Source organism: Caenorhabditis remanei, chromosome IV (assembly GCF_010183535.1).
Source record: "Caenorhabditis remanei strain PX506 chromosome IV, whole genome shotgun sequence".
In the NCBI taxonomy this organism is placed as follows: Eukaryota; Metazoa; Nematoda; class Chromadorea; order Rhabditida; family Rhabditidae; genus Caenorhabditis; species Caenorhabditis remanei.
Genome location: NC_071331.1, coordinates 22,048,113 through 22,066,760, shown reverse-complemented (window position 1 = coordinate 22,066,760; position 18,648 = coordinate 22,048,113). Strand labels below are relative to the sequence as shown.

The window sequence follows — 18,648 nt, the reverse complement described above, 5'->3', positions numbered from 1 at the left end:
ATGTGTGCCCCCCCCCCGTGATTAATCACTTTTCTTATTCAGTAAATCATCAAAATAGACTCCTTTCAAGAATAGTACCGTACCCTCTACTCACAGTTTTTCGCCCCCTTAGTACTCTCTGCGTCTCTATTGTGTGCCGACTGCTCTCGCTCTTTGTCTGCGTCTCTCTCTCTCTCCATAGCACTCTCTCACTTTTCCTCTCGTTTCTCTGCGTCTTTACTTTCTCATTCTGTGGAGAAAATTGCCCGTTTTGTCTGATCATCTCGGTCTCTCTGTCTGACTGTCTGCTTCTCTCATTTTCCCATACTCTCTCGCGGGGGATTTTTCCTCCCCCATTTCTACTATCGATTTCATTTCTTATTACTCTCTCACAGGGTCAAATTTTGTCCATATGAGTTCAAATTATTTTCGCGCGAAACCGGAAGCTCAGTGAAGCGCGTTTGCACACAACCTGCACGTTGCCAATTGAGTCGCCGATCAGCATAATGCGGCCTTTGTATAACGTGGGTACAGTAAGACGAACGATAGGGAGTCAAATTTTTCGAATGAAGCTAGCTTTTCTTCCATTTTTCTCGCTATTTTCGAGAAAACTTTGCACAAAAAAATATCGAATTCATTAAAAAAGAGAAAAATACAAATTTTTAATACACAAAAAAATTTTTTTTGGATGAATTTTTTGAATTTCGCGCTAATTTAACGCTAATTTTTTTGGAGCGCAGTTGCTTCATATGGACATTCTATGACCCTGTGTCTCTCTTGTCGACAAACCTCTATTTTTGTTTAATTTTTCGTACTGACTTATGCATTTCTTCTTGCCGTTTTTTCCCCAATTCTCCAAGAGATGCAGTATTTCCAGGTTTTCAGACGTAACAATGGATGAAAAAAGTCAGAATTGTAGCAAAATAAGTTATCTATTTTATAAACCAGAAAACGTGAATTTTGGTCAGAAAATAGATTTTTTATTTTGAGAAACAAAAACCGATTTTCGTGAAAAACAGCTATTTCAGACAAGAACTCTTTATTCCAAACAGTTTCAGAACGTCCTCGAATATATTTCCAGCAATTTCTGTTCAAAATGTATTCTGTTAAAAAAGTTATATTCACTTTTCTGAAAATCTGTTTTTCTGTTTCAACGAAATCTATTTTCTGACCAAAATTCAAGTTTTTTGGTTTATTCGATAGAGAATTTAATTTTCTACAATTCTGAAAGATGGGTCCTTTTTTCATTCATTGCGACGTCAAAAAACCTGAAAATACTGCAATTTCAGTGCAAAAAATGAAAGAATATAATTAAATAGTGCAGAAAATCGGCTTCCCGTTTCTTGTAGTTCTTTTTTGAGGGGTGGGAGACCGTGCAGTTGCATAATACTCATATTGTTTCCTCTCTCACATTGATATTCCTTAATTGATTGTTGACGTCATTACCGGATAGCAAACAACACTGATGAGAGAATATTTGTGAAATGAAGTATTTTAAAACTATCTTTATTCAGAAATACTCGTTTGGGTAAGCAGTCTAACAATGGATCACACTGGAGAGTTTATATATTCTCATTCCTTTTCTGTTATGGGGTTATCAAAAGGTGATCGGTGTGATGGACCAGTAAAAACCTTCAACGGATATAATTGGTTAGTTTACTTTTAAACTAGTTGTGTCATTTTGAATACTGTCAAAACAATCTTTCGACTTTAATTGAAACGTCTTCTCAAGTCTGAAAGGAACAATATCACACATTCTGCCCAAAACTAGTCTACCGCAACATTTTGATTTTGAGGGATCTAAATAGGGAATGTCACCAAGTGACCGTGGAGTTATGGAACGTATATCATTGGAAAGCTAAGAAAACTCTCATTCCAAATATATACTCACTTTTTACTCTCGAGGTCTAATATTCGATGAAAACAAGGTCAGCCGTTTTCTACTGAATTCAGTGAAGTTTTGGTGTTTTATAGCAATAAAATTACGAAACTTCCCCTAAACTTTTTGACAAAAAATTAATCAAAAATACCAACAAAAAAAAAGAATTTGAATTTGAAAAAACAACGATGCTCCAAAATCCCAATAGGCGCTCTCTTTAGCGGAAAGTGTTTTTGAATCATCATTCGGTTTCTTTCGAAATTTGAATTTTTCAACAAAAAAAATTCGAGAGCACACACTGTTCTCTAGTAGGATAGTAGTAGTACCAGAGACAACATTTATTCTCACAACAACAACTTCGTTTGTGAAAACAACTCTTTTTTACAATTTCAGTCACATCGGGTGTCGCAAAAAAAATGAATCAGAGTGGGAGATTGGTTTGTTAGTATGGAACGATCCACCTCCGTCACTTTACTGGAAAGCCGAGTACAAAATCAGAACAAATGATGGTGTTGAGACAGTTGGTACGACAGATGGAACATTTAGAGACTATCTCCCGATCTCGTTTCGAAACGATCCAAAGTATTTCATTAATGGAAACATGAAAATTGAATGTCATGTGGAAGTGTATGAAGTAGATGAAAATGGAGTCAGGACGGCGGTAATTGAAAACGAAACAGAAATCGGAAATGTGACACCACGACTGTTCGACGAGTCGGTGAAAGAGTTTAGTGATGTCGTGTTGGTGATCGAGAAGAAGAAGTTCTATGTGAATAAATTGGTGAGTATTTCTACGGTATTATGGTGTCTCAAGTACTATTTGCAGTACCTTGCCTCGGAATCTTCCTACTTCAAATCTCTGTTCATCGGAAGTTTCGAAGAATCGAAGAAAGATGAAATCAGTCTGAAAGATGTCGAAGCGAAATACTTCCAATTGTTTCTCGAATCTCTTTATGGAGACCCTGTTATCAATGGTAACGATTACTGTACGTTTTCTTTATGATCTCTCTAAATTCCAGATGAAACAGTCGATGGGATACTGAAACTGGCAGACATGTTCGATGCAAAAAGAGTCATTCTAAAGTGTAAGGTATATTTAATCAAGAATTCAAAGAAGAGTCTGAAAGAGAAACTAGATTTGGCTGTGCAATTCAATTCGAATGAATTAAAGGTATCCAAAATGATTCAATCAAAACAGCAAATGTATTCAACTTCTTTTCAGGAATTCTGTCTGAAACAGATCAAAACTGTGGAAGATATTCGTTTTGTAATATCCGATAATCTAGAAGAAATGGACCATTCCGTGTTGGCTTCTCTTTTTGAGAAATTGCTTGAATTTAATAATCAATAAATAAGATTTTATCAACAAAAATTGTATTAAAGGAGGAATAAAGTGTTATATTTGTTTTATTGATGCACCAGTATGTCTGCCCCTTAAAAGTTTATTGAATTATAAATCACAATTTATTTATATCCGACGAGCCAAATAGAGCTCCTCAGAAGTGTCCACCAACTCCACTTCATTCTCCTCAATCTCAACTATCTCATCACTTCCGTCATCCACGAATTCCTCCTCATCGTCTCCATTATTCTGCCTCGATTTGATGGTCAGTGTTACAGTAATCCCGTATCCCGGTCCATTCTCGAGTTGGTCGGTTTTGGTGGAACGGACGCCCATCCCATCGATCGTTTTTGAAAATATGGATAGGAATTGTTTTTCTCAGAAAATCGAGAATAAATCCCACATTTTCAGATAAAACCCATCGAAAATGCGCAGAAACTCGGAATGTTACAGCATTTCGAAAATTTTCGAAATTCCTAAAATTTAGAAAAACAGTCATACCTTTGCCGAATTTGCTCCATTTCACATAAATGTATGTCTTTTTGAATTCAATTCGTCGAGAGCTTTCAGAAAAGTACCCACACGACTAGGCTTCGACAATTTTGAGTCCCGTCACGAAAAATCTGGGGTACTGTAGCATATCAGAGTGGCCAGCGCTCTCCTGAGGCCTTCGGTGTACTCCTCTCGGAGAAGTGTGTAGATTTACGGAGACCAATTAATTGATTAAAAATGACAATTATCCACGAAAAAGTGATAAAAATCAGAATTAAAAGAACTATATTTTGACAGATAACTCATCAAACAAAAGGAAAAATAGTGATAATTTTAATTTAAATAACGTTTCAGATAAGCTTTCAGATGAAATTTTATATTTTTCGACCAACCGGATTCGGCGCCAAAAACTGAATTTTTGCGGGAAAAAGTGAGTTGTTTGTTGATTTTTGGCTGTTTTTCTCATATTCTATCGGTTTTTTTCGTAATTTGTCCCTTTTTCCGTCAAAATTTTGGCAAAATTCATCAATTTTCACTAAAAATTTCTTGAACACAGTCTCCTTTTCGCACGTTTTCTACCACCATCCCTAAAAATCACTCTTAATTTTTCATTACAAGAAATGGCCACGATGAGCAACGAAGAATTCACGGACTCAAACTGGAAGCGACAGATTTTCAGGTAATATTCAAAAAATTCTATTGAATAGGTGTCTGGCGTGATTTTCGCGCGTTTTTCTACGTGGGATTGTAAGACTTAAATTATTAAAATTTCCAGTGTTCGCCAGATGAAATTGGTGACTACTTGATGATAAACGAGTCATCAGACGACTGAATATTCGGAAACTACTGCTCCAGCAACAATTGAGAATTGTGCAAAACTTATTGATGATTCATCAGAACAAAATCCGAATCAATTTGGAGGAGCTATTGAAAAAAAGCAGAAACCGATTTGAGTACATTCGACGGATTTGTCTCAAATCTCTGACGTGATGACATTCGAAAATACGGTCAATCAGAAAGAGCTGGAGTTGTTGAGTCGTATGATCCGCTTTTCAAGGTAAAATTCGATTATTTTTTTCCGAAAAAAAAAACTATATTTCTAATTTAAACTTTTCAGATTCCAAAAATGTCAGTGATGGTGATAAACGGAAATCCGTATGGATTGGAGAGCTTGAATGAGAAACTCGACTCGATTCCACTTCTTTCCACTGAAAGACTATACTGGTACAGTACCGACTCAAAAAGATTCTAGCGAATTCTCGACACTGCCTTCGCTTTATCAATCAAAAACGGACGATCGCAATACGCACAGCACAAGATACTTCTGTATTGTTCAATCATTGAGTACAGGGTGACACAAAAACGACCAGGGTTCGATCCCCACATAGACCAAATATTTTTTGTATACTTGTTTTTGGGTTTCTGGATGTCTAGAAGCTTCAAAAAGTTGATCTGTAGCCGAAAAACTGGATTTGAGACTATTTTTTAATTTAAAAAAGTCAAATTATTTCGATTTTTGATTTGTCCAAAATATGTTTCAAAATTTACAAGATTTCGTAGTTTTGCTGCATAATTCTTGATATTAAATATGAAAATTTTCATCCAGAAACCCAAAAACAAGTATACCGTAACACGACCCCTACTCGTGTTATATTTTAGACCCGTTTATACTCAAGACATAAGCTAACGCATCTTATCTACCTTACAAGTATTTATTATAGGTTTAGTTATATAAGAATATAATTATAAAAGTATAAAGAATAGAAGTAAGATAAAATTGTAAAGAAAGATAAAGTAAATATAAATAAAGGAAATAGAATAATAAGAGAAGGTTCTCTCACATCACGGTTCCTCTCAACCACAGCTCCAACCCAACTGACGATCTCTCCTTTCTTCCTCCTTTTATACCAGCCCTTTCCGTGGGCGGGACCTTGTCCGCGCGCTCTTGGGAGGAGGATTTGGCACGGTGCTAGCGCACCGTGTTACAATACAAAAAAGATTTGGTCTAGGCGGGGATCGAACCCTGGTCGTGATTTCCGTTCCGCACGTCCCTGGAGTTTCGACACAAAGTCCCCCCCCCCCCGTTTCGGAGGCGGAGCTTAAAATCCTATTCCCTACTTTATCACTTTACCACTTTATCATGACTTTATCAACATTTCAACTATTTTCAGCATTTTCAGCATCACACGGCGTGCTTACATTGTATCCAGAACGTGGCAACAGTTATTGGTGACGTCATCAGATGTCCGTTCGACAATCTCGTCATGAAACTCAATGGATCGCCAAAAGCTTCACGGCTTTTTAGATTTCATTTTTATTAGGCTCCTCCCACTTTTGCAATTTGCGGCGCAGTCCACTAATTAGTTTCCTCACTTACAAGGGCAATGCGATTATAAAAACTTAATTAGGACACTTATTAATTAGAGCATTGAGGGAAGGATGTTTTCCAAGAATATATTTTGATGGTATTGACAGGCGGATAACCGAGTTAAACGGGATAGTCTAAGGTGCGTGAGGATTAAAAAAAAAATTTTTTTCGAAAAATTCTATAATTTTTCATTATGATATTCGTCATCTCCTTGAAATTTCCGAAATTTTGAGTCCCATATCAACACACTTGCGATCAATTTGAAATTTTGTGTCTGGTGGCCTAGAAAATGCATTTCCTAGGCCACCAAATCGAATTGTTCCAAAATTGGTAAATATGGTGCTCAGAACTTCATAAATTTTATGGAGACCCCGATTTTTCTACTTATTTTCAGGTTGATTTCTTAGAATTCAGAATTCAGTGGGTTTTCTGGGTCAGATACTCAAAATGGCCTGTCCGACACAGTTTTTTGGTGATTTTTGCAGTTTATGCGGACTGCTGACAAAAATTTCAAGTTTCTCATCGAATTTCAAAACTTTTGAGCTCGATAATGACTTACATTGGAGCAATTCGAAAATTTGAGTTTGGTGGTCTAGGAATGGAGATTTCTAGGCCACCAAATCAAATACGTTCAAAATATGTCAATATGGGGCTCAAAACTTTGGAAATTGTATGGTGAATTCAAATCCAAAATTTATTTTTTGTATGGTAGCCTAGAAATCCGGAATTTCGAGGGAGACGGGGTTTCTAGGCCACCAACCTACAGTAACCCTATTATTATTGATTTCAGAATGTTGCAGATTTCCAATTCTTTCCAATGGATTGAATCCTACTATCCCTTTAGAAGAAAATTGGACTAATTGTGAGAATATTCGGTTAACATGTGAAATATCGAATGTCTATAAGGAGATAGCAGAAGTTAGTGTGTTGGCTAACTATACGAATCTTCATTTTTCGAAATATCATAAATATAAGGTACGTTGTTGGGAACTGGAGACGTTTCAAGACTGTTCATCTTCTGGTTCTAATTCGGGTGGTTCTAATTTGGGTGGCAGCACATGAAGTGTTCTGAAATTCCAGATAGCCACCAGTAATCAACAAGCGTCAGTCACTCTCCAATGTAATCGTGACACTAAATTATGGTTCGTTGTCGGAGGCAATCGATCGAATGAGTATAAAAAGTTTACTTGTCTCTGGATGATGTATAGCGGATTCTATTTCCCTAGTTTTTTCGAATAAATCAAATAGTTTTGGTTGTTTGCTTATTAATAATCGCTTTTTGTTTCCCATTTTCTCAGATTTTAGTGATTTTATACATAGACAATGAGAAAATTCTAACAATGTGAGGATAGGCGAAAAGAATGGAAAATTTTAAGTTTTTTGAGATTTTCGGGAGTTTTCAACCGCCGAAAACCCACTTTTCCCATGGAAAAGTCGTGGAAATTACAGTTTATAGCTAAAATATGAATTTTCAGCTTTTTTTATGATGAAAACTGTCCAAAACTGGCTGAAATTCCAGCAAGTTTCCCAAAAAACTCAAATTCAAATTCCCGCGCTTTTTTTGCCGCGTGACTCCGCCCACTTGATGCAAGTGCGCTCCACTGCACGAAACCCTAAAGTTACAAAAGTCTCCATTTATGCGCAGCGGTGTTCGAGAAATGCGTCAGTAACGTCTCTTGGCGCGAAACGTCCGACAAAATTTGAGGAAAAAAATCACTACTGAAAAGACAGTTTTTGATGGAAAATAAATAGAAAAAGATCGAATTTCAAAGATCCAAAATGATAGCATCGAAGAATATGAAAAGAACTATCAGAAAATGATAAAATTCTGATTTTTAGTGTTTTATTCGAGGAGGAGCCTATCTGTATTGAAAGTTGAGAAAATGCACGAGAAATGCGTCAGTATTGTTGCTTGCGCATTGTAACATTAGGGTTCCGTGTTATTAATTATTTTCCAAATTCTAATTTCTACATGACTCATCGACTGATAATCAATATAAATGTATTGTGTCTCTAATATTGCTATGTCTTAGTTGAATGTTGACATCGAAATAGTGGAGAGCAAATAGTTGATTGATAAGAAATTGGGTATGACCGATTTCATTTCTTATTACTCTCTCTTGTCGACAAACCTCTTTTTTCTCTGATTTTTCGTACTGACTTATGCATTCCTTCTAGCCGATTTTTAAATGTTTTAATTTAGCTTTTTCAATTTTTGTTCTGAAACTGCAGTATTTTCAGGTTTTCAGACGGAACAATGAATAAAAAAGGTCAGAATCGTAGAAAATTAAATTCTCTATCGAATAAACCAAAAAACTTGAATTTTGGTCAGAAAATAGATTTCGTTGATACAGAAAAACCAATTTTCAGAAAAGCGATTATAACTTTTTAACAGAAAACATTTTGAACGAAAATTGCAGAAAATATATTCGAGGACGTTCTGAAACTGTCTTTCTTTTTCTGAAAATCTGTTTTTCTGTATCAACGAAATCTATTTTCTGACAAAAACTCTCGTTTTGTGGTTCATTCGATAGAGAATTTAATTTTCTACGATTCTGACCTTTTTTATTCATTGTTCCTTCTGAAGACCTGAAAATACTACAATTTCAGAACAAAAAATGAAAGAATATAATTAAATAGTGCAGAAAATCGGCTTCCCGTTTCTTGTAGTTCTTTTTTGAGGGGTGGGAGACCGTGCAGTTACATAATACTCATATTGCTTCCTCTCTCACATTGAAATTCCTTAATTGTTTGTTGACGTCATTACCGGATAGCAAATAACACTGATAAGAGAATATTTGTGAAATGAAGTATTTTAAAACTATCTTTATTCAGAAATACTCATTTGGGTAAGAGCAGTCTAACAATGGATCACACTGGAAAGTTTATGGTATCTCATTCCTTTCCTACTGTGGAGTTATTACAAGGTTATTGGTGTGAGGGACCAAGAGAAACGATCAACGAATACAATTGGTTAGTTTACTCTTAAACTATTTGTGTCATTTTGAATACTGTCAAAATAATCTTTCGACTTTAATCGAAACGTCTTCTCAAGTCTGAGAGGAACAATATCACACATTCTGCCCAAAACTAGTCTACCGCAACATTTTGATTTTGAAGGATCTAAATAGGGAATGTCACCAAGTGAACGTGGAGTTATGGAACGTATATCATTGGAAAGCTAAGAAAACTCTCATTCCAAATATATACTCACTTTTTACTCTCGAGGTCCGATGAAAACAAGGCCAACGTTTCGCAAAAATGACTGATTAATACATTTGTGACACACGAAAATTCCAACAAAGTTCTAACTAAATGTTCGTGTGTCAGAAAGGTGATCGGCCGGCCGAGGGAAAGACTTCGCTGGCTTTTTCCAATTTTTTTTGAATTTTAAACACCGCAAAAATAATGTTCAAGTACTTTTTATCACTCGGTTTCGGTTTCTTTCGAATTCTGAAGTTTTCAACAAAAAAAATTCGAGAGCACGGACTGTTCTCTAGTAGGATAGTAGTACCAGAGACAACATTTATTCTCACAACAACAACTTCGTTTGTGAAAACAACTCTTTTTTACAATTTCAGTCACATCTGGTGTTGCAAAAAAAATGAATCACAGTGGGCGATTGGTTCGGGAGTATGGAAGAATGAATTACCTACGTCACTTGGCAGGAAAGTCGAATTCAAAATCAGAACAAATGATGGTATTGAGACAGTTGGTACGACAGATGGAAGATTTGGAGAAGTTTCCGAGATCTCGTTTCGACACGATCCAAAGTATTTCGTTGATGGAAACATGAAAATTGAATGTCATGTGGAAGTGTATGAAGTAGATGAAAATGGAGTCAGGACGGCGGTAATTGAAAACGAAACAGAAATCGGAAATGTGACACCACGACTGTTCGACGAGTCGGTGAAAGAGTTTAGTGATGTCGTGTTGGTGGTCGAGAAGAAGAAGTTCTATGTGTTAAAGCTGGTGAGTATTTCGAAGGTATTATGGTGTCTCAATCAAAGTACTATTTGCAGTTCCTTGCCTCGGAATCTTCCTACTTCAAATCTCTGTTCATCGGAAGTTTCGAAGAATCGAAGAAAGATGAAATCAGTCTGAAAGATTTTGAAGCGAAATATTTCCAATTGTTTCTGCAATCTCTTTATGGAGATCCTGTTATCAATGGTAACGATTACTGTACATTTTCTTTATGATCTCTCTAAATTCCAGATGAAACAGTCGATGGGATATTGAAACTGGCAGACATGTTCGATGCACAACGAGTCATTCAAAAGTGTAAGGTATATTTAATCAAGAATTCAAAAAAGAGTCTGAAAGAGAAACTCGATTTGGCTGTGAAATTCAATTCGAATGAATTAAAGGTATCGAAACTATTCAATCAAAACAACAAATGTATTCAGCTTCTTTTCAGGAATTCTGTCTGAAACAGATCAAAACTGTGGAAGATATTCGTTCGGTAACGTCTAAGAATCCCAAGGAAATGGATCCCGACGTCTTGGCTTCTCTTTTTGAGAAATTGCTTGAATTTAAATAATCAATAAATAAGATTTTATCAACAAAAATTGTATTTAAGGAGGAATGAAATGTTATATTTGTTTTATTGACGCACCAGCATGTCTGCCCCTTAAAAGTTTATTGAATTAAAAATTACATTTATTTATTTGAGATGAAGGGCCAAAAGCCACTAACACAATCACAATAGAGGGAAAAAAGAGAAATAGGATACTAAAATTAGTAGTTAGACATGTTAAGCGTAAGATACAGAGTTAAATCGAGAACTTTGACATTATTTTTAAAACAGTGGGAGGATGGTTTTACCGGGAAAACATTAACAGGAAGGGAATTCCAACAGGATAATAAACGGTTGGGTAAGTATTGAGCACCGAATTTAGAGTTGTTAGACAGGATAGATCTAATATGGAAAGGATGTCGTCTTAAAGACTTAAGGTTTGGAAACAAGGTAAACAGCAGATTTGGGGAGTAAAATTCCTTAGATACAACTATTTTATACAAGTAAACTAGATCGTTGATTAGTCGTCTATATTCCAAAGATTCCAATTCATAGGTTTCCAAAGTTTTGAAATAGGATATGTATTCAAAGTTAAACTTCTTGGAGCAGCGATAAATAAACGATTTTTGGACTGATTCCAATTTTTTGATGAGACATTTGAGCGTGGGGGAATATATCGTAGAGTCATATTCAATAATAGGTCGGATAAAAACCTTATAGCATTTCAGCATCACTCCGAATACTGAATTCCTAAGAACATTAAAAAGCATATTGATTCGACAGTGAGCTCTTCGTATAACAGAATTTATATGAGAATCGAAAGATAAATCAGAGGAGAAAATAACTCCAAGATCACGAATAGGTTCACATTTTGGTAAGCGTAAACCACCAAGAGATATGTTGAGCATAGGGTTCGATTTCACACTTTTTCTTCTAGACTTGACGAATGTGGTCAGTTCACATTTCTTTGGTGCTACGTTCATCTGCCAGGACTGGCACCATTCGGATAGCATTTTCAGGTCATTCTGAATTGTGACTGCGTCAGGAGAAATAAGTTTCAGGTCGTCTGCATAAAGTAAGGGGGTTTGATTTTAATTTATCACCAATGTCATTAATATATAGGAGGAATAGTAGTGGCCCAAGGACAGAGCCTTGGGGCACGCCAGTACCCACCGAGGAATAATTGGAGAGAACTCCATTTAGCAAGACTTTTTGAGATCTTCCACTGAGGAAAGAGTTTATCCAATTCAGAAGCTTCCCTTGAATGCCATAAGCTTTAAGTTTGATCTTCAATTTAGGTATAGCAACAGTATCGAAAGCTTTACGGAAATCAATATAAACAGCATTGACAGGCTTATTGCGTTCCAAATTACTAATCAAGAGACCCACATAGTTCAACAACTGCAACTCAGTATTCATTCGGGAGCGAAACCCATATTGGGCATTGGACAGTAACTTGTTGATAGCTAAATGCTCCAATAGAGATCTTCGGACAAGTTTTTCTAAAACTTTGCAAGTAGAACATGTTAGGGAAATGGGTCGGTAATTTCCTGGATTGGAACGGGCTCCTTTTTTGAAAACTGGAATAACCATAGCGGTCTTCCAAATATCCGTCTTCCACGAATTCCTCCTCATCGTCTCCATTATTCTGCCTCGATTTGATGGTCAGTGTTACAGTTATCCCGTATTCCGGTCCATTCTCGAGTTGGTCGGTTTTGGTGGAACGGACGGCCATCCCATCGATCGTTTTTGAAAATATGGATCGGAATAGTTTTTCTCAGAAAATCGAGAATAAATCCCACATTTTCAGCTAAAAACCATCGAAAATGCGCAGAAACTTGGAATGTTACAGCATTTCGAAAATTTTCGAAATTCCTAAAATTTAGAGAAACAGTCATAGCTTTGCCGAATTTGCCCCATTTCACATAAATTTATATCTTTTTGAAATCGATTCGTCGAGAGCTTTCAGAAAAGTACCCACACGACTAGGCTTCGACAATTTTGAGTCCCGTCACGAAAAATCTGGGGTACTGTAGCATATCAGAGTGGCCAGCAAATGCGCTCTGCTGAGGCCTTCGGTGTACTCCTCTCGGAAAATTGTGTAGATTTACGGAGTCCAATTAATTTAATTTAATTTATTGACACAAAGAAAAAAAATCAATAGTTAACACTTGAGACCTGATCAAGCCCCCCTAATTGATGAAAAATGACAATTATCCACGAAAAAATGATAAAAATCAGAATTAAAAGAACAATATTTTGACAGATTTTTCAGATAACTCATCAAACAAAAGGTAAATTAGTGATGATTTTAATTTTAAAAAAATGTTTCAGATAAGCTTTCAGATGAAATTTTATATTTTTCAATCATCCGGATTCGGCGCCAAAAACTGAATTTTTGCGGGAAAAAGTGAGTTGTTTGTTGATTTTTGGCTGTTTTTCTCATATTCTATCGATTTTCTATCGTAATTTGTGCCTTTTTCCGTCAAAATTTTGGCAAAATTCATCAATTTTCACTAAACATTTCTTGAACACAGTCTCCTTTTCGCACGTTTTCTACTACCATCCCTAAAAATAACTCTGAATTTTTCATTACAAGAAATGGCCACGATGAGCAACGAAGAATTCACGGACTCAAACTGGAAGCGACAGATTTTCAGGTAATATTCAAAAAATTTCTATTGGATAGGTGTCTGGCGTGACTTTCGCGCGTTTTTCTATGTGGTATTGTAAGACTTAAATTATTCAAATTTCCAGTGTTTGCCAGATGAAATTGGTGACTACTTGATGATAAACGAGTCATCAGACGACTGAATATTCGGAAACTACTGCTCCAGCAACAATTGAGGATTGTGCAGAACTTATTGATGATTCATCAGAACAAAATCCGATCAATTTGGAGGAGCTATTGAAAAAAAGCAGAAAACGATTTGAGTACATTCGACGGATTTGTCTCAAATCTCTGACGTGATGACATTCGAAAATACGGTCAATCAGAAAGAGCTGGAATCGTTGAGTATCATCTTGTCGTATGATCCGCTTTTCAAGATAAAATTAGATTAATTTTTTCCGAAAAAAAAACTGTATTTTTAATTTAAACTTTTCAGATTCCAAAAATGTCAGTGATGGTGATAAACGGAAATCCGTTTGGATTGGAGAGCTTGAATGAGAAACTCGACTCGATTCCACTTCTTTCCACTGAAAGACTAAACTGGTACAGTACCGTCACAGAAAGATTCAAGCGAATTCTCGACACTGCCTTCGCTTCATCAATCAAAAACGGACGATCGCAATACGCATAGCACAAGATACTTCTGTATTGTTCAATCATTGAGTACATGTATCCAGTATTCGATGTCCAATTCAGCACGCTCCACTCAAATAACAATCTAGAGTCTCAGAATTATTTCTCCATAACAAAACAAAGCCCCCCGTTTTGGAGGCGGAGCTTAAAATCTTATTCCCTACTTTATCACTTTATTACTTTATCATGACTTTATCAACATTTCAACTATTTTCAGCATTTTCAGCATCACACGGCGTGCTTACATTGTATCCAGAACGTGGCAACAGTTATTGGTGACGTCATCAGATGTCCGTTTGACAATCTCGTCATGAATCTCAATGGATCGCCAAAAGCTTCACGGCTCTTCAATAATTTTTTAAAAAACCTTTTTACATTTCATTTTTATTAGGCTCCTCCCACTTTTCCAATTTGCGGCGCAGTCCACTAATTAGTTTTCTCACTTACAAGGGCAATGTAATTATAAAAACTTAATTAGGACACTTATTAATTAGGGCATTGAGGGAAAAGAATACGTCAATGTTTCACTTGACAATGAATATCTTCCTACCACTATTATCGGTTCTAATACTTTTGGCCGACGGATGTTTTCCAAGAATATATTTTGACAGTATTGACCGTCGTATACCCGAGTTAAACGGGAAAGTCAAAGGTGATTGATGATTAAAAAATAATTTTTTTTTCGAAAATTTCTATATCTTGTGACCCCTCAATACCATCGAAAGCTCAAGTATTTCAATTTTTCATTATGATATTCGTCATCTTGAAATTTCCGAAATTTTGAGCTCCATATTGACCTATTTCGGTGCACTTCAAAAATGTTGTGTCTGGTGGCCTAGAAAATGCATTTCCTAGGCCACAAAATCGAATTGCTTCAAAATAGGTCAATATGGGGCTCAAAATTTTAGAAATTTTATGGAGACCCCGATTTTTCTACTTATTTTCAGGTTGGTTTCCTAGAATTCAGAATTCAGTGAGTTTTCTGGGTCAGATACTCAAAATGGCCTGTCCGAGAGAGTTTTCTGGTGATTTTTGCAGTTTATTTTTTTTGTAGGACTGCTGACAAAATTTTCAGATTTCTTAACCAATTTCCAAAATTTTGAGCCCCATATTAGATTGACACAATATTGACACAATTTGATGCGTTTCGATTTGATGGCCTAGAAAATGCATTTTCTAGGTCACCAAATAGTATGGAGAATTCAAATTTAAGACTTATTTTGAGTATGATGGCCTAGAAACCACTAATTCCGGGTGGTTTCTGTGTCAACAACCTACAGTTGACCTGTTTCACATTGAATTCTTGATTTTTTGCTAAAACCAATGTGAAATTTTTCACAAAATTCACGGAATTTTGAGTCTCATATTGAGATTTTTCGGTTCACGTGGAAATGTTGGGGGGGGGGGGGGGGGGGGTGGTGGCCTAGGAATGGAGGTTTCTAGGGCACCAATTCAAATACGTTCAAAATATGTCAATACGGGGCTCAAAGCTTTGGAAATTGTATGGTGAATTCAAATCCAACATTTATTTTTTGTATGGTAGCCTAGAAACCCGGAGTTTCGAGTGAGACGGGGTTTCTAGGCCACCAACCTACAGTAACCCTATTATTATTGATTTCAGAATGTTGCAGATTTCCTATTCTTTCAACTGGCTTAAATCCTACTATCCCTTTACAAGAAAATTGGACAAATTGTGAGAATATTCGGTTAACATGTGAAATATCGTATGTCTATAAGGAGATAGCAGAAGTTAGTGTGTTGGCTAACTATACGAATCTTCATTTTTCGAAATATCACAAATATAAGGTACGTTGTTGGGAACTGGAGACGTTTCAAGACTGTTCATCTTCTGGTTCTAATTCGGGTGGTTCTAATTTGGGTGGCAGCACATGAAGTGTTCTGAAATTCCAGATAGCCACCAGTAATCAACAAGCGTCAGTCACTCTCCAATGTAATCGTGACACTAAATTATGGTTCGTTGTCGGAGGCAATCGATCGAATGAGTATAAAAAGTTTACTTGTCTCTGGATGATGCATAGCGGATTGTATTTCCCTAGTTTTTTTGAATAAATCGAATCGTTTTGGTTGTTTGCTTATTAATAATCGCTTTTTGTTTCCTATTTTCTCAGATTTTAGTGATTTTATACATAGAAAATGAGAAAATTCTAACAATGTGAGGATAGGCGAAAAGAATGGAAAATCTTAAGTTTTTTGAGAATTTCGGGACTTTTTAACCGCCGAAAACCCACTTTTCACATGGAAAAGTCGTGGAAACTCAATTTTTGAAGGAAAAAAATGTAAATTTTTTTGAATTATTTAAATCTACAGCTGAAAATATACGAAAATATGAATTTTCAGCTTTTTTTATGATGAAAACTGTCCAAAACTGGCTGAAATTCCAGCAAGTTTCCCAAAAAACTCAAATTCAAATTCCCGCGCTTTTTTGGCGCGTGACCCCGCCCATTTGATGCAAGTGCGCTCTACTGCACGGAACCCTAAAGTTACAAAAGTCTCCATTTATGCGCAGCGGTGTTCGAGAAATGCGTCAGTAACGTCTCTTGGCGCGAAACGTCCGACAAAATTTGAGGAAAAAAATCACTACTGAAAAGACAGTTTTTGATGGAAAATAAATAGAAAAAGATCGAATTTCAAAGATCCAAAATGATAGCATCGAAGAATATGAAAAGAACTATCAGAAAATGATAAAATTCTGATTTTTAGTGTTTTATTCGAGGAGGAGCCTATCTGTATTGAAAGTTGAGAAATGACAAAATCACTAGAAAAACAAGCAAAAGTTGGGTTTTTATCACCGTAAACAATAACATTCTTTCCATATCCCAGAAGCTTATTATATGCTCTAAACTCGCTGAAATGCGCCTTTTTTTTCAATTTTCTACAATAAACTTAGGAAAAAAATTTCGATTTTTTGGTTTTTCTATTCCCAAAGTGTTAGTAGAAGTACAAAAACACATTTTCTAGCCTCTTATCTCTGATTACAACAGACAAATTCCGAATTTCTGATTTTTGAAATTTTCATAAATTCTAAGACCTGCAATTTGAATAAAATTGGCGAAAAAATCAACGAGAAATGCGTCAGTATTGTTGCTTTCGCATCGTAACATTAGGGTTCCGTGTTAGTAATTATTTTCCAAATTCTAATTTCTACATGACTCATCGACTGATAAGCAATATAAATGTTTTATGTCTCTAAAATTGCTCTGTCTTAGTTGAATGTTGACATCGAAATAGTGGAGAGCAAATAGTTGATTGATAAGAAATTGGGTATGACCGATTTCATTTCTTATTACTCTCTCTCTAGTCGACAAACCTCATTTTTTCTCTGATTTTTCGTACTGTCTCATGCATTCCTTCTAGCCGATTTTTAAATGTTTTAATTTAATTATTTCAATTTTTGTTCTGAAAATGCAGTATTTTCAGGTTTTCAGACGTCAAAGACGTCATTCATTGCGACGTCAAAAAACCTGAAAATACTGCAATTTCAGAACAAAAAATGAAAGAATATAATTAAATCGTGCAAAAATCGGCTTCCCGTTTCTTGTAGTTCTTTTTTGAGGGGTGGGAGACCGTGCAGTTGTATAATACTCATATTGCTTCCTCTCTCACATTGATATTCCTTAATTGATTGTTGACGTCATTTCCGGATAGCAAACAACACTGATAAGAGAATATTTGTGAAATGAAGTATTTTAAAACTATCTTTATTCAGAAATACTCATTTGGGTAAGAGCAGTCTAACAATGGATCACACTGGAAAGTTTATGTTATCTCATTCCTTTCCTGTTGTGGAGTTATCAACAGGTCGTTTGTGTTTAGGACCAACAAAAACGATCAACGGAGTAGACTGGTTAGTTTACTCTTAAACTATTTGTGTCATTTTGAATACTGTCAAAACAATCTTTCGACTTTAATTGAAACGTCTTTTCAAGTCTAATTCACAAAAATACTTGGATGGATACTCTTCCTCTATAACTCACAACATGTACAAATCCTGTTCATATGGTTTTTTAGTACGTGATACTTTGATCATTAAAAATGACATTTCTCAATGCTGTGAACTAAATTACTTTTAGTGTGTCGATAGAAAATTTCACCCTTGCTAAGTTCTCCTATCGGTTGAGCAATTATAGTAATATTAGTATAACATGTAATGGGAAATCGAAAATATTGCTGTAAGAATTGTTGGTCAAGAAAGAAAATAGGCAGTGCTCTCCCAGAAGGGAAGCGTCGGAGGGAAATGCTGTATACTATCAGAATTCCAGAGAGTTTATCTAACATAGGCCATGCATAGTTGGTTTTGATTCTCGTCATTTGTCTGACAGCATTCAAAACAAATCATGGTCAAAAACTTTCTTGCCAACCTAATATTTGAGTATTCTCCGCATTCCAATGATATAAGTGACGGTCCTTAACTCCACGGTCACTTGGTGATATTCTCTAGCAGTGTGTGCCTTCGAAGCAATTTCGAAAGAACTTTCGAAAATATTCCTACTGTAGCTTAAAGGCGCATCGCAAAACCATTTCATACAGTATACAAAAATTACAAAATCAGCCGTTTTCTACCGAATTCAGTAAAGTTTTGGTGTTTTATAGCAATAAAATTTCGAAACTTCCCCTAAAATAATCAGGTTCAACAAAAAATTAATCGAAAATACCAACAAAAAAAAGAAAAAGAAATGGAATTTGAAAAAACAACGATGCTCTAAAATCCCGCTCGGCGCTCTCTTTAGCGGAAAGTGTTTTTGAAACA

At 35.8% G+C, this 18,648-nt stretch overlaps 2 protein-coding genes and 1 pseudogene across 3 annotated transcripts; 2 read left to right on the top strand and 1 right to left on the bottom strand.

The window, feature by feature from the left end:
• Nucleotides 1–1,567: 1,567 nt before the first annotated feature.
• GCK72_015718 (uncharacterized protein) lies at nt 1,568–3,209 on the top strand (the record flags this gene model as incomplete). Its single annotated transcript, XM_053731083.1, has 5 exons — nt 1,568–1,629; nt 2,252–2,639; nt 2,685–2,832; nt 2,878–3,029; nt 3,081–3,209. The coding sequence occupies 5 exons, from the start codon at nt 1,568–1,570 to the stop codon at nt 3,207–3,209; spliced, it is 879 nt and encodes a 292-aa protein (XP_053585855.1).
• Nucleotides 3,210–3,326: 117 nt separating this feature from the next.
• GCK72_015717 (uncharacterized protein) lies at nt 3,327–3,536 on the bottom strand (the record flags this gene model as incomplete). Its single annotated transcript, XM_053731082.1, has 1 exon — nt 3,327–3,536. The coding sequence occupies one exon, from the start codon at nt 3,534–3,536 to the stop codon at nt 3,327–3,329; it is 210 nt and encodes a 69-aa protein (XP_053585854.1).
• A 1,282-nt stretch (nt 3,537–4,818) lies between these two features.
• Nucleotides 4,819–13,878, top strand: GCK72_015716 (annotated as a pseudogene). The gene is made up of 9 exons: nt 4,819–4,916; nt 6,861–7,035; nt 7,141–7,202; nt 8,896–9,033; nt 9,642–10,032; nt 10,083–10,230; nt 10,276–10,427; nt 10,478–10,522; nt 13,684–13,878. Coding segments are annotated over exons 1-9 (1,404 nt in total).
• The last annotated feature ends 4,770 nt before the right edge of the window (nt 13,879–18,648 follow it).